Source organism: Xyrauchen texanus, chromosome 5 (genome assembly GCF_025860055.1).
Source record: "Xyrauchen texanus isolate HMW12.3.18 chromosome 5, RBS_HiC_50CHRs, whole genome shotgun sequence".
NCBI lineage: Eukaryota > Metazoa > Chordata > Actinopteri > Cypriniformes > Catostomidae > Xyrauchen > Xyrauchen texanus.
This window is the reverse complement of record NC_068280.1, coordinates 34,203,579-34,220,935: the sequence shown is the minus strand read 5'-3', so window position 1 is coordinate 34,220,935 and position 17,357 is coordinate 34,203,579. Positions and strand designations below refer to the sequence as shown.

Sequence of the window (17,357 nt, the reverse complement as noted above, 5' to 3'; positions counted from 1 at the left end):
ATAAATAAATAATAATAAAAAACAAAACAAATGAAAGAATAAAAAAGTTTTAAAGAATAAAAATAAAAAGAGAAAATAATAAATAAAAATAGAAAATAATAAATAAAGGAAAAAATTCATACAAAAATAAATTCTGGAATAACTTTCATTAAAAACTAATTATATTTGTTTTATCAAGACATTTATTCCTTTATTTATTTTCTTATTATTACATGTATTTATTTATTATTTTAGCATGTTTTGTCTTCCATAGCTACACATTCATATTCATGTATATATCAATATACCTGACATATCTGGGTTTCTTAAGTCTCAGGCATACCCCTAATTTATCCATTAACTCATAGTTATGCTTCAATAGTTAGTTCTGCTGGAACCTCAAACACTTCTCATATTCTATAATCCTGTTTTAAAGTGAATAGCGCCTACGCTAATATTATTCTATTTATTTCACTGTCTGAACTCAGGATAAGTATCCTTTGATACCAGGGCCTGCCAGATCCAGCTCCAGTGTTGCTGTGAGAGGACAACTAATTGCAGCCAGTGCCAGCCAGATATCACATAGGATACTTCACTAGACACTGCCTGAAACTTGGATTTAAGATGGACTTCACCTGAAATGAATCTGCCACAAGTTTACAGTCAAATTGCAGTTCACCTCACTGACCTCTGCCTGCATTACCCTGGTCAAAGGATGGACAGTGTTCTTTGCCTTAGTGTTCTTTGCCACTGCCCCCTTTAGCTTGCTCACTGGGGGTTAAAATACAAATATAATTTACTTATTTAGTTATTTTATTATTTAATAAAATCTGATTGCACAAATAGGCCTACTTGTTTTCTCTAGCAGTGGTTAGGTATGGTTTCAAACACTGCAGTAGTTCATTTTGAGAATTATTATTCCAGGATCATCAACTTTTTGTCTTACTTCTTGGGTAAATAAATTAACACAATAAAACAAAGGACCACCAATATAAAAATGATAGATTTTAACTTAAATATTTTACTTTGTTTAACTCAGGACATGAATATATTTCCTTTCATGTCAGGCAAGTCTGTCACATTAGTTTTCAATGTTGTCATTTTATACAATTGATTAATTACAATATATTTTGTCCAAATCAATCGTTTTGTGCTTATATAGTTTAGAAATAGTTTAAATTTAATTAATAATTTTTTGCGGAAATGTCATTTTAATGGCTTATATAATAGGCAATTTAATGGCAGGTTCCCATTGTGACAACTTAACACATACAGTAAAAAAAAAACTACGCGCAATAACATGTAGGTTTTTTTTATTATTATTATTATTTGTTTGTTTAATTATTTAATATTGCATACTGAGTGAGCCATAAGTTGTCACAACGTGAACCTGCCTTTAAATAGCCTTTTATAATAATGCATTTTGAGATTAGTTTTTATGTGCGTAGGGGATAACAAAATATGAGACAAAGCGCGCAGCATCGGGGAAGAGCGCGCGCGCCTACGTCCGCCATCGCGGGCATACGCTTTTAGCGAAGAGAGAGAGAGAGAGCGAGAGAGAGAGAGAGAGAGAGAGAGAGAGAGAGAGAGAGAGAGAGAGAGAGAGAGAGAGAGCGAGAGAGAGAGAGAGAGAGAGAGAGACTGTTAGTGAAGATCTTTTGAGTCTCAGCACGGAGATCTTCAGTCAATGACAGCGCGTACATTCTCCTCTTGAAGGTGACGCATAGCGGATTATTGTAACCTTTTTCTACATTCATTTTTAAACGTACCACTGTGTATAGTTTGTGATTTCTCTCTCTTTCAATGCAGATGCTTGTGCTGATCGGTGTGTGCGCGCTGCTGATCGCCGGTGCTTCTGCCCGCAACGATAACGGCAATTTTCTGGACGACAAATGGTTGACCGGCAGATGGGACAAATTCAGAGATGTGAGTGGCTTTCTCTCCCTCTGCTTCATAATAGTGTCTGACTGTTTCAAAACCTAGTGAGCTGCCTACCTTGACAATATGGAAATCACATGCGCGTTTGAAGTATTTAGGCAGCTCACTAGGTTTTGAAACACAGCCAATAATTCTGTTGGTTTCGTGTTGTTTGATTGTGTGAAAATAGTTAATTTGCACTGTATAAAGCCTCAATTATGCATTGTGATCTGTTTTGGTATTCAATCTGAATTTTAAGAAATATGGTGACAAATCACTTATGTGCGTTATTTATTTATGCGCTGTTAAGTGTTAACCGGTATGGCTATTTAAAACATCCACAGACAACACTAAGACGTGGTTTGAACTATAGTAGGATTATTGTCAATCAGGCTGAGCACTTGGCATGGGTGATGAAGATCAGAAATGTGTGTAGGTATCTTATAAACGACACGTGTAGATATTTATTCCATGATCAATGGAAACATGTAATGCGGTTTTAACCACCACGATTATGTGAGGATTATGTGAGGCCTCAGACGTCGTGGGGGCCCAACACCCTGGGAAGGAAAGCTCTGCAAAAAGCACTTGAGGGATGACATGTTGTACTGAGTACATGCGCAGATATGCTGTTGTCTTCAGACTTAGAGCGGTTCCTGAAGCCGCTGGGTTCGGGTCAGTAGGACTTTGGGTTGGGGTTTGTAATTTATGATAATATACAGGCCATCTGAACTTGTTTCTCCCACACACGTTCACTCACACAGGTACGTGCGAACAGATGAGTTAGAGGCTATTCACACCGAAAGTGTTTTTGTGTGTGTCTGCTCTGTTATCCATTGTTTTTCTATGTAAACACATTGGACGAACGTCCTTGACTACTGCACTCGATGTTTCTTCGGTGTTTCACTGAGGACTGGCACATTTTAAGACACTGTGTCAAGTTAAAAGAACTTCAGGGGTCAGAAATGCAAGTCAAGACACCTGCATTCTGTTTCAGTTGTTGCGCTGCATCTAGATTGTTTTTAGCGCTGGTGTCACAAATATTTAACGTTCTGGACAAGTTCTGGTTGCAAAGAGGTGACTGTTACAATGGCTGTCTCGTTTGGAAGGCTGTGTTTGGAAGGCAGCCTTCAAATGTGACCTTTAACGGAAATTTGGAGGACGCATGAGGTGTATCCTTCGTCGGCACTCGCAACCCACAATTCTTTGCTTCAACAGAAATGTCTAAAAAAAATATATGCCAATTTGCCCATAATTGTGATATTCAAACGAAAGGATTGTTAATTCCCAAGTTGAAGTACCTCAGTAGATGGGTGCAAAGTATATTATGTATAATATATTATTAAAATAAAGTATTAGACTAAAAGTATGGCTGTAAAATCTATTTTCTTTTCTCTTTACATCATCATAACTCTCCTAAAATGTACCTCATACATTCCCTTCTAAACTGACTTTGTTCCCTTGTCACTCAAAGCGCTCGCCTTGTTAAAGAGTGGCATGCTGTCAAAGCAACCATGATACATTCCATTTCCGTTTGTCCTACAAAGGCCGACTCGTTTAAATGAGGCTTGTTTAAAGGAGGACACTCTGTATACTGCAGCCATCAAAGGACTCGTCCTACCTAGCAATGCCTTCATGACTGTTACATTGAGTAGATATTTATCCAGTGTCAATGCTGCGTTCATTAATGAGAACACACGCTCCACAGATGCAGATGACCCAGGCAGACATAAAACAAACTCCACGACCTTGGCTAAGACTTCGAAGTTGATGGTCTTGCTCTCCAGCTCACGAAAAACATCTGTCCATCTCTCAATCATGGCTGTCTTGTTCATGTTCCACTCAGTGATGGACACTGAGTGACCATGTTTTTCACGCGAGCCCACTCATCAAAGAGCATGGTTTCGCCAATCAAACTAAGAGCGGGAATTCTGGTGTAGAATTTTTTGAGGCTGCTTTGAATGTATCTCAGTATGGCCCACTGCTATAATAAAAGTTTCTCACTGAACAAAAGAAATCATCCACTCTCATGTCACCAGTTTCAACAGGGGCATCCAACTGCTTTTTAATGTCAAAGGGAATGAATGATTCCTTTTCTATGGTCATGAATGTGCAAATCCACTTCTGTGGCTGATATGTGGTCTTGCTCTACTATCTCCAGTGCATGGTTAAATGTGTCTGTTTGCTTGAGTGCGAAGCCAGTCCAAAGTTTAGTGCAAGAATTGCTGAAAATGTCTCTTAGAAACTTTGGGCATTTTTCTTGAAAAAGAAAGAGTTCATGCAGACCATTGAAAAAGTGTATTATACTTTCAAGGGCTGGACTATGAGAGAGAAAACATGTATCAATTTCGAAGTGCAGTCAACCGACCAAAAACTATGGTCGTGCACAACAGAATGATAAGCAAAAAGTCCTTCACTTGCGTGCATCTTGTCAGATTCAGAACTTTGTTTCACCAAAAAATCACTAACACTTGGTGTGGCACACTTAATTTTAGCAGCATCCATATGCTTTTCTGTATGACCATGTTGCGCGGTGTCGGTGTGGCCTCCATGGGCGATGGAAAAGCGAGCTCCACAAATCTCACACTCACTTCACACTCTGTCTGTGACTCCTTTTTAAACTTGAAATTTAAACTTTTGATACTCATTAAATGTACATGCACACTTCCTTGACATTTTTACAGCCTCAATTTCATCTGTGTGCCCTTTCAAACTGACTCTTCAATCAGTTTACTAACTGGATTTGAATTGATAGGGAATTGTGATTGGATAGTTTAATCCAATCATGTACTTCAAATAACACGGTATTATTTTATTAGTTTTATAAGCCGGATCCTTGGCTACCTTTGATTAGAATACTCACGTGACTGAGAAAGCTGCATAGGTGACAGATACATTTTAGGGGAAATACGGGACAAAACACAATTATTTCAGAATAAGTCAGGGCACTAGAAAGAGTGCTTGAATACGGGACTGTCACAGGAAAAACTGGATAACGGCAAACCTAGTTCTGCACCAAGCAAAGTTTCAGTTCTTGATAAACGTCAAAGTTTTTTCCCTTCTGCTATAGTGTGCTGAGGGGGTTGCCATGCCTAGTATGTTTACTGTTACAGTTACAAATGTTGCCTACAATGCTTACATAAAATAATGCCTTTTGCAACATGGTGTACAATACACTGCAGCATCAGAATATAAGCTCCAAATGAAAGTAAAGTAAATAAGACAAAAATATATTACTATTGTGTATTTACAAGTCATCAAAGTAATAGTAATAATTAGGGCTGTCGATTGGGCAGAGAAACTAAATTGAAAAATGAACTAAATTCTCATTTTAAAGTCAGCTGGTTTTTTAAAATGACGTTATTTCCTTAGTCCACAATAGGGTGTATTGAATACATATAACCATACAGCACCTTGTTACATTATTGCAGAGAACATTCCTGGCTGATAAAAAAAAATTCAATTTCAAACAAAAATAAAAAATAAAAAGTTTTAGTCGTTTCAAATTCTCAAATTCTAAGTCAGATGTAAAATGGGGGGGGAAATGCTTCAATAGGCAGTTCTGTGTTAACATGGTGTTACACTTGCACTGGTGCCAGAGTATATATACTACCACAGACTCAAACTTCATAATAACAACGATGTACCACAGTGTTTTTCATTAATTACAGCTGCATGTAGGGTAGAGTTATTTCCAGATAGCATTGGTAAAGCGGCTCATGATCCCTGGTCAGGGGCTGTTCAAACAGACAAAGCACAACAGAAATGAACAGAACACGAGGATCTCAAGACACACGTTTCCAGCTTGAACTCCTTTACAGACAAACGCATTGCTTAATCTGAGAAATGCTGATAAGAGTGCAAGACTCAACAGCCAAAGACCTCTACCTACTGTAAGGGGCTGTTCACACTGAAGGCTTTTGCAACCGTCCAGTTTATCATTTGTTTTTCTATGTAACACGAATTGGTCTATTTCTACACGAATGTCTTTAGTTCACTTTGTTTTTGTTTATTCAGCGTTTTCAGTATTTTAGATGCCGTGTCATGTTACAAAGACATCTCGAGACACCTGGTTTCTGTTAAACTGTATTTTGTTGTGCTTCATCTAGCATTTTTTAGCGCAAGCATGTGATCGGTCTGAAGTCATCGCCAATGCTTGGCACACATCCAGAATTCTAATACACAGTTTTAACATGTTCGAATGTGCGTATTTTTCTTAAATTTGATGAATATTCATATTATCATATTATAATGACAAACTTGACAACAATACATAATTGTTGGGTTCTAATATTAATATATACTGTAACAACAGATTTCCAAAATGTTACTGAGTGAAGTATTTCTGCACACCCTGTTCACAAATATAAATAAAAAAAAGTTAAAAAAGAAAATCTATGTTGGTAAATATTGCATTTTCATCACAGTACTGTGGAAAAACAGGAAAACATGCATTCATGATCTTTAACTAGATTTTTATATCATTAAATATTTTTAATGTACATGGCGGTTGATAGGATGAATTAAAAATTATGATTTAAAATCAATTTTAGATAATTTTGTAAGTAAAATTTTTCGAAATGGGGCATCATGATGGTCGGTTGCTTGGGGCCTCAGAAATCGCAACCTACCCCTGTGTATGTGTGCATTTGCATTTGAATTAGACCAATATAGTCTAATTCCCTTGCTGACATAGTATAGACTTTGACCTTAGTAAAAGCGAGTGCACACTGTACGATTTATAATAGTCCTTTACGATTGTTGCTTGTCAGACTGTATGATATGATTTGATATCGCCATGGCACACTGTGCAATGTTATGTCAGACTGCACAATATATATTCAATCGTCCTGTGTTGCTGAATAGAAGCGAAGCGGCGAAATTTGCCCATCACGGAGGAGCTTTTTTTTTTAGCATAGGGTAACATTTACAAGAAAGATGGATTTTGTCAAATAGGCCTATAATAAGACAGCTTGATCATAAATACAGAAAATTACAGATGTTGAGAATGAACGTGAGTGCGGGAGGTAGCCTACAGTAATAATGAGCTACCATAAGCAAATATTCTTTGTGGAAATAAAAAGACTTGTGGCTCGAAAGATTACAAACTTCTCCGTTCACATTGGAGAAAACAAAAAAAGTGGGTTATAGTATGTCTTTCTCCTCTTTTAGATTAGTAACCTATCGGCCATGCAAAATTTCTAAAATTCATAAAGGCTGATAATATATCATGCTTGCAAATTCCCTATGGATGATGCACAAACATGACGTAGATTTCTATAATTGTATCCAACTGAATTTGCTGATTTGGATTAAAACGTCCCATAAATACTTACCAGTATAAATTGTTCAATCTTTCTATTATTAGTTATTTATTTATAAATAAAACTGAAGTGGCGTGCATCTTATCTAAAGAAGTTTTCAGACGTTTAAAGTACATTTATTAAAAGTAAAATAGTATTTTCATTTTGTAAGCTCTGTATTTATTTAATTCAAAGAATAATGCTTTCATATTACTGATGTGTTACACTTTTCTCAAAGTATTTTCTGCTTATTTATTTATTAAAACTTTTTATATAAAATTAAAAGAAGAACAAACATTGAAAGTGCTTGAGTAGAGTTATAGCTGGGCACAAATGTTGCTATGGTGGTGCAAACACAGAGCAGGTTTATTTTGGATGCGAGAGAGGAGCGGAATATCTCATCTGGCCGTCGTAATAGCAGTCACACTATACGGCTACGATGCTAAATTTCAGACCCTGCCCAAATTCGTCGGAGGCTGAAGATCATTGTAAATGCTATTAATCTTTCATCTGTGAACATGTCACACTGAATGTTGTAAGATTGCCGATTTTGCCCTGCGACGAGAGAAATCCTTTAGGATTCCCGATATTTGTCTCAGATGGCAGAACCGTGGCCAAAATCATACAGTGTGCACCCGCCTTAAGTATCTAGCATTATCCATTGACCAAACTGCTTTTTCCAAAACATATTTATTAGATTCCATTGAAGCACAAAGTCATCAAAGAAAATTTGGTGTTCAAATACAGCCTACATACAAATAAACATGGATAAAACAATATCTGTTTAAAACCTGTATAACTGGCAAACAAATAGTCACAACACTTGTGCAAGATCTGATGTCTGAATACATACGTGCAGGTGTATATTTTAATTTAAAAATATTAGTAGGCCTAACGGTCTCCACATAACCCAATCAAGTTATGTTGAGTTACAGAACTTGGAGGTCTTTATAATGATGTTAATGGACAGTAAACACTCACCAGAGGACCTCAACTTCCTTTTGAGTGTCTATTTATGATAATGTTGTTTATGTAAGGACTGTAGTAAAGACAATCACATGGGTGACGAAGGTCTTCAATGCAGACAATGGCAAATTAGTTTCGCTACATGATTTCTGGAGCCAGACTCTGTCTCACACCCTCTCCAATTTCTGTCAAATGTTCAGTTCAAAGGTGTTCATTGGCAAAAAACTGTTAAGCTTGTTGAATCAATAATACCAAAGACGTTCAATACACATGCATTCCAATTTCAAGGGTGTTTAGTCCACACACACAAACAGAAAAGTCTCTCTCTGGCTCTCTTTTTCTAGCTTCCCCACTGAAGGCACATCAAAGATTATTTAAACTCTCCATGTGACACTTTAGGCCATCAGTGAAAGTGATTTATGCAGATTAGTTGTTCAGCAATCATGGCTGGCTGAGAGATTTTTTTCTTCTTAATCAACTTGCCCTTACGGCAAAGCAATTACTGAAAGACTCTGAGCCCTAAAATCACAGACCCCATATCACATTTAAGCATTTAGACAGTACTGTGTATGTGTGGAATGTTAGGCCTGTCCATCTTTTGTCTGGTTAAGCGTGTGTATAAGTTGCTTTGTTAGATTGACAGGCTGAAAATGGACAACAGTGATCCCCTTGCAGTGTCAAACATCTTTTTACACACACACACACACACACACACACACACACACACACACACACACACACACACACACACACACACACACACACACACACACACACACACACACAAACACATGCACACACGCACACATGCACTCAAACTCACACACTCAAACACACACATATACATACACTTCTGACTTCTCTGGCAGCTGTGCTTTAGTGAATTTTTTTTAATGCTGTATCAACTTCTGGCTGTCATTTGTCAATGACTTGGTTTTGTTAGAAGCTTGGATGAGACTCTACTACTAGTTAAATATTACATAGAGACAGAGCCACTCACCCATCATGTGTTTGACTTTGCTGTAAAGGTCAGATTTGGGAGTCCAGCCACCACATTAACTGAAAGGACCAATGTAAAACTTCAAAATGACACACTAATTTGCCTTTGTCTAATAAATAGAACACAAGTTGTGATAATAATGACTAGAGTTTTTAGACTGCAAAAGATGATCTGTCGTGTTTGCAGTTGAAACAAATATTCAGGGCCAATATAAGGACAATCAAGATATTTCTCTGTTAATAGTTGCAGTGTGTGTTCCCAGATAGACTGAGCACTGTGAACTCGGTGACAGTAGGTCGCAAGTTCTTCAGCTGAAATCCTTGTTACTGAAAATCGAACCACAAACCGCACACTTCTGCACTATTCTACATCAATTTGAAGTGAAAGTAGTACGAGTAGTACTTCAACCATCAAATCAAAGTGTGAAATGTGACACTTCATGCTCTCAGCACTCGCAGCTTGCCATAAAGCTTAGCGGAAGGGGTGGAGTTACCTGACTGTAATGTGTGTGTTGAATGCTTTACCACCCCACGCTCTGTGAATATGTTAATTAATTTAGATGTAAGTGCTGTGTGGCAACACATCACATGCGTTTGAAACGTCACTTCCGTCAGCTGTTAAACAGCAAAAGCTTCCATGTAGTAAAAAAACAAACATTAAGTGTACCATTTGGATGATACTTCACTTTGAAAATGTATATTCTACATGGCTGAGTGCATAGTGTATTCTGTAAGTGCATAATGTATAGTTGCATTATTTGGGACACAGCTTGTGTTGTTGAACATATAGGCTGATGTCAGCTCCAGTTTCCAGGAGAAATGTCCACTGAGTGGTGCCAAAAGCAAGTTGTTTTTAGTTGTAATTAATGCAATACAGTGAACAGGAATGTATATTTTATTAACCATACGCCTTTTTGTGTTTTACTAACCCAATCCTAAACCTGTTAGTGGGGTAAAAATGCATTCTTAGAGAGAAAATGTAACCTCCAAAATCGAGCTCATCATAGATTAAGTGAATGTGATGACTTCCTGGTTTTCACAGGACCAGAACCTGTCTCTCTAAAGCTGCCTGCACAACATGCTATCAGTAGTACCACAGGAAAAGTTAAACACATATTAATTGATACATAAATGTCTGATGAGTTATTGCACTTGTAAGTAACTCGGAAGAATGGGGTTGATATCCGGATACTGGAACATTCAGATGTCAACTTTCCATGTGATCATCTCGCTGTCCCAGCATAGCCAATTCTACACCCTAAAACCCTTCTGTCTTTCATTTCAGCCCACAAATATTTGTTATTATGTGAAGACATCATCTGCAGTAAGCTATGTTGTTATTTCATTCTGAATCCTGCCCTTACAGTCGTTAAGAAGCTTGTTCCTAGATGTGTTTCTCAATCCTGGTCCTGGAGAACCCCATCACTGCACATTTTGCATGTCTTACTTATCTAACACACCTGTTTCAATGCATTTTGTTTCAAATTAGGGAAACATCCAGAATTTTAAGTGCTGGGGTCCTTTAGGACCACGATTGAGAAACACTGCTCAAATGCATCACAGGGTGCTGCCCTCACACACAGCTCTCAGGCACTCATTTGACCACTTTCCATTTCAGTGAAATCACAAAATAAACTCTCTAAATCAATTCACAAACGAATACATTTTTATTTATTTTTTATTTATTTTTTAATGTCGAGATTAAAAGATTTAATTTTGCAATCTCTCACTCTGAAAGCAAGAAATATTCATTAAAGAAGGCTGAAATCCTAGAATTGCCCCTGGTTTCCTTCTTCTGTGTTGTGCATATAAACACCCTATATACAATATATGTGTGTGTATTTACACTTAATCTGCACTTTATTAGGAACACCTGAACACCTACTTGCTCATGCAATAATCTAATAAACCATGGCAGCAGTGCAATGCATAAAATAAAGCAAATACTGGTCAGGAGCTTCAGTTAATTTTCACAACAACCATCAGAAAATGGAAAAATTGTGATTTCGACCATGGTACGATTGTTGGTGCCAGACAGTCTGGTTTGAGTATTCCTGTAACTGCTGATCTCCTGGGATTTTTACACTCAACACTCTCTAGAGTTTACTGAGTAGATTACAAAAAACATCCAGTGAGTGGCAGTTCTGCGAACAGAAACACCTTGTTTATGAGAGAGGTCAACGGAGACTGGTTCATTGGTCAATATAAGCTGGTAACTTAGATAACCAATTGTAGTGAGCAGAGTAGCATCTGGATTACAACAGCAGAAGACCACCTCAGGCACTTTATTAGGACTATAGTGTTCCTAATAAATTGTTCCTGTTGACTGTTGGTAAATTTTGAATGTTGCAATGAAAGTGTCCCCCTGGGAAATCACTATTAGATCTTATCCATATAGACATTGACAACATTACTGGGACACTCTGAGTATGAAAATGTGATTTACCCATAATACACTAATGTTTGTCAATGACTGTGTTGGGAATTTATTGGGCATTATTCAAGCTAACATCATGATGATTTTAATCCATTTGGATTTGTCTCTCACTCCATGACCACTCTAAAATCCTCTTTGCTTTCATGGATTCCTGTATTATATGGAGAGATTGTTTGAATTTGTTAGATTGTTAGAAAGTTAGAAAATCCGAAAATCCATGAAGTAAAAATACCTAATTCATGCCTTACACTGTGTATTGTAACTCTCTCTCTCTTTCTCGCTCTCTCTCTCTCTCTCTCTCTCTCTCTCTCTCTCTCTCTCTCTCTCTCTCTCTTGTTTTTATGTCTTTGTTTCCAAGTCTATCACTGTGTTCTCTCATTCTCCCTCTTTTCTTTGTCCTCTTAATGGAATGGAGGTTGGCAGTCCGTTTCAGGCCTTGAGCTAATGGAGAGAGAGAGAGAGAGAGAGTAGAAACTTTGCCATGTTTATGAAAATAGCCCTTAGGACAATCCACATGGACACACAAACACAGGCAGACTTGTGTCTGAGTGATGTTAATACACATTCACTCTCCCTCCACTGAATCAAACACAGCAGCTGATACTAATCATGAAACAAACTGAGCTTTACTCTGCCTTAGAGTGGCATGGACTGAGCGGCAAAGTGATTAAGAAGTGATTCAGAAAAACCTCAGTTCCATTTCAAGTCGGTCACATTGTGTCAGTAGCTGACTCTATTAGAGATGCACCGATCGACCGGCCAGGGACCGGAATCAGCTGATTTTCTGCATGGTCGGCCCGGACCGGTGACTGGCCGGTCAGCCTCACGTCTTTCCAATTCCAAGCCAGTCTGTTTTGTTGCCAGCAGCGCAGGCAATAACGTCACAGCTGCATGTAAACATGTCATTGGCGTGGAAGATCATCACTGTGAAGAATACATAAAGTTCGCAATTTGTAATGATTGTAATGCTAAAGTAAACCGCGGGGGAACCACCAAAATAACGTTCGGAACAACAAACCTAATTTAGACAATGAAAATGCCCATTTTAAAAAAAGCTAAAAAAGGGAAAGTGGCTAAAGCTAGCCAGAACTCAGAGCCAGTCACAAGTCAGCAGCCTCTCCTATCTTTTCTTGGTATGAGCAGCGAAAATACCGTGTCCGATATTAAAATCAGTGCGACACACATTGCAAAAGGCATTGTTGATATGGCTTTGGGATATGAAATTAAATTCTTCCGTCCAGCTGTTGTTAAATTTACATATGTGTGTGTGTATATATATACATATATATATATTTATATTTTATTTATTTATATATATATATATATATATATATATATATATATATATATATATATATATATATATATATATATATATATATAAATAAATAAAATAAAAATATAAAATAATATATATATATATATATTTTTTTTTTTTTTGCCGGAGCACCACCTGAGTCTTCTCCTCCAATCTACCAGTGATGCTTGATTCAACTTCCCGTGTCTATTGCCTGCGCAGATATCAACAGAGCAGCTGGGTTTTAGGTTGCTAGGTTGAGGTCACAAATTATTAGAAATTTGTATGATGTGTCGATTGCGTGAGTAGGATGCGTTTCATACAATATCTGGCAACTGGACAACCTTGGAATAATATATTGATGTGATTATTCATATAACGTGGTTTGGGCCATACAAATTACGGGAGTTTCCCAGGAGAAATAAAAAAAACGGGAGGGGGCGGGAGATGGGTGTAAAATACGGGAGACTCCTGGGATAACCGGGAGTGTTGACAGGTATGGTTACGAGCCGATCCCGAAGCAGCAATCAGTTTTACAACTGATATTTGGACATCTAACGTAAGCGTGATATCAATGTTGAGCGTGTTTTGTTCATAGGCTTGTAATCTTTGGAATTGTTTTGTTAGATGAATAATAAAGAGAAAAAGGTCCATTTATAAAAATAGTGGAAAATGACATCTGTTTTGTTATATAAAGCAACTAATTTGCAGTTAATTGTTATTTCTACCTCTTTCCAGTCACAGAACACTTTATTTTGAGAGTTGTTTAAGTGAGAGAAGATCCTGTAAACTTAAAGCAGTTTGGGGGAAATTGTAATGTTTAATAATTAATTTTATTATGAAAATAAAATTTAGCATTGAAGAAAGGTAGATTTTGTTTGTATAATTTGTTTGTTTGTACAATCTGATTTTTTCAGGAGCAATTGGATGCAGGACTTACTGTCATGGCAGCCACTCATGATCTCTTGGGTGGTTTGCCTGTAGGCTAACACCCTACGGTCAATTACTAATTACTGGTGGGCAATTTTCACTGCGAGCATTGCAATGCAATAAATCTGTAAAGATCTCTAGTCTGCCATGCAATCCCTGCTTTTGTTTTAAATTTGGCTGGATATTGCAAGTTATTGACAACTGCATATCATTTATAAGTTATATAATTATTATAATAACTATAGTTGATTTTTCATGAAATTATTCTACAGCTTACATCATACATTTCTTTCAAAGGCATATGATGTGGGGGATTCACTTGAAATAGGTGATGGATGCAATTCCAGTTGTTCGGGTCCGGCTTGTTCCAGCAGAAATTAAGCCCTGATCATTACCTGATTTGCATTATTCACACAACTTGTGATTATGATTGTAAGTAGCTTTTACACTCTGTATGGTTGCATGTGTCTGTATGTGTTGTGAATACATATGTGTATGTATGTGAAGAGTGGACAGAGAGGAAGAGAGAGAGAGGGAAAGTGTCATAAAGAATGAATGATGTCAGAAGGGTAAGATGCTTCCGGCTCATTCTGCATGAGAGAACAGCCGCCTTGCTGTCATGCAGGCTGCCCTCACACACAAACACACATACAGACACACACAGCTTGCCCCTCAATATGCTAAATGTGTGAGGTGATGATAAGAGCTGGATTTGTCTGTAGACACTGTCCACCGTATTTGATTTAACATTATGCTTCTCTTAGAACTAATATCAAAAGATTAATGTTGCTCTCTATTTCTTTATTGGTTATTCATTTAACATATGGTCATAAGCCTTCTAATAATACCAAAAGAAATCCCTCTGTACAGTATGCTGATAAATGCCCTTAATGTGATTACATTGAAAATAAACATGATTTATAGTGCTCAGACTGTGTTAATCTGTGTGTGTACTATATGTTTGGAGCATGGGCACTGTGGCGATGTAGTTGAGTATCTATAAACTTTACATTACAATATAATACAATACAGTACAAATGTATTAATCCCAAAGGTGCAATACCTAGAGTGGATTAGACAAACACATTCACGGTGCAATAAAATATACATTGTTATGTACAATGAAAAATATAATGGATTTGCAATATAGTGCTGTACAATAATGTAAACGGTTAACATGTCACACTACGCAAATCAAAGACTATCAATTTTTTTCCCTATGACCAAAGAGAAATCGTTTACGATCTCTGAAATTTGCCTCAGTCGGGAAAGTCATGGCCAAAATCATAGGTACACAAAGCATGTACCGGAAACAAAAATTATAAGGCTGGGTCTGCCTCCTCCCAGTGCAGCACTTCCTGGTCCCTGAAAGGGGTCATAGGAACCTTGGTCAAATAGCCCGATCGAGGTCTTAGGATATCATGAGCATCTGCCGGACCGAACCCCAGGCAAGTGTCGCTGACAGAGAATGCTTGCAGGTCTCCAACCCTCTTGATGGAAGCAAGCGCAATCAGGAGGGCCGTCTTCTGGGGGAGGGCACTTAGCTCGGCTGACTGTAATGGCTAGAAGTTGATCGTGTCTACGGAGGTTCCAGAGGTCTGGATGCGGATGCCAGAGGGTGCCCCGTCTTGGCCAGCCAGCACGAAGAGTTGGAAAGCATAAGAAACGTGTCCAAGCTCTGCACAAGGGGCACTAAGGGGACAATCACTTTTGAGGTACCTGGTGGGGCTTTGCAGTGGTGGGGAGCAGGTTGTGTTGCATCAGAGAGAAAGTTGCATCCGGAGGCATGTGTGCTGAGAAAAGACTCAAAGCACTTACCTTGCTCTGCGTACCCAGCAGGGGGCAGGTTAGTGACTGAGGAGGAGGTCCTAGTGAAACGTCCTTTGGACACTTCATAGCCGGCTGGGGTTGTGTATGTTGTACAGTTGTGGTTGTGGAGGTGAGTTTCTACATCCATTGTGCCACTTTGACTGTAAGAGTTTGATGCCGGGGCACCGTGAGAACGGCGTTTGTGAGCACCGGCTAGGTGACCCAAGGAATGAGGAAATTACTCTCTTATTGACAATGTGGGTACCGCAGCCCGAAGGGGGTGTGACAAATGAAAATATGGAAAACAAGGATTTTCCTCCCAGCCCTCCACCAGGGAAAGGAGTGGTCTGGCTACCAGCTCTTGTGCAAACATCTCGTCCCTTGGGTGGTCCATCTCAGGAACACTTGGGAGCTTTCCGGGTCCTCAAAGAGGTTCGTGAGACGGGGGACATCCGCTTCCTGTGGGTAGCTCTATGCTGGGGCTGAGAGCTGGGCCCTGGTTGAGGCGGAGCTACCTGTTGGTTCCTTGTTCAGCTAAAGATGTCGTTCCTGGACCACAAGGGTGGCAATCTCCAGTCCGAGTGCCCGTTCTGTGACCTTCGTGGCCTGGAGGGCGAGGTCTGTTGCTGAACGCAGTTCCTGCAGCACATCAGGATCAGGACTACGCACTTGCAGATCTTTTAGTGCCTTGACCTGGTGGACTTGCAGGAGGGCCATGGCATGCAGGGCAGAGGCGGCCTGTCCAGAGGCCCTGTAGGCTTTCGCCATCAGCAACGATGTCATCCTACAGGCCTTCTCGAAAGAAGCACCTAGTGTCACTACAATCAACACAACGTAGAGTGAGTGACAGACGGGGAACTGGCTTCTTTTCTACTGAAGACTTAGACTGGAATTACTGTTCATTTTGCTGTTTATCCAGTGGAATAGGTAACATTTTAAGTTTTAAATACATTTAGGGTGCTTTCAAACTAGCACATTTGGTGCACACCCGAGTCCAGATGACGCTAAAGTTCAGTTCGTTTGAATGATGTGAAGGAACCGCACCCGAGTATGCTTGAAAAGATGGTGTGGCAGGGCAGGGCGAGAGCGGGGCCGGGTCGTGATCCTACACTCCCGGTCCCGTATTAGGCTAATCAAGCCTCCGAGAGGGATAAAGGTCGACTGCAGAGGATTGTGCGGGAGAGAGATCATTTACGGACATGTCCGTCATGTGTGTGTTTGTGTGTCTGTTTAAGTTTACTATTAAAATATTACTTACACCATCAAGCCAGTTCTCGCCTCCTGCTTTCCATTGATCCCTTTACAGATGGTCTGGGTACAGTTCATGTGAACACTGGTATGGTTCGCTGCTGATATGAATGCAATCATACCAAATCACAGAAGTGAACCGCTTTTGATGATGTATTATTCACATCTGTGCAGACTCACGATCACAATTACAATGGTATAATGCTTTTCTCATACCTGCATGTGTCCAAAAAAATCCCCTTCAGAGAACAGCTGACATTCTTCACATAGCAACACAACCACAGGCTCGCGGCAGACAAACGTTAACATTCTTCACATTTCACATTCAATGCATCTATGATCTTATGATGGCTCCGGAGATGGCCACCTCGGTGTGGAGCTCCCCAATTCTTTTGTTGTTTTTGTTTGTTTGTCCTGTGTTTGGTAATCTTTTTCCAGTCAGTTTTACCAGGGAAGAACTGCTAAACATTCG

General features: G+C 38.9%; 1 protein-coding gene across 3 annotated transcripts in view; it reads left to right on the top strand.

Annotated features, from left to right (window-relative positions):
• The first annotated feature begins 1,534 nt into the window (after positions 1 to 1,534).
• Positions 1,535 to 17,357, top strand: part of LOC127643696 (testican-3-like) — a 99,454-nt gene continuing 83,631 nt past the window's right edge. For 2 of the 3 annotated variants that reach the window (XM_052126514.1, XM_052126513.1), the window contains exon 1: positions 1,783 to 1,905. In XM_052126514.1, coding sequence (XP_051982474.1) covers positions 1,783 to 1,905 — 123 coding nt within the window. Of the gene's footprint in view, positions 1,696 to 1,782; positions 1,906 to 17,357 lie in introns of those variants that run through there. The other variant, XM_052126515.1, reaches the window with a different exon arrangement.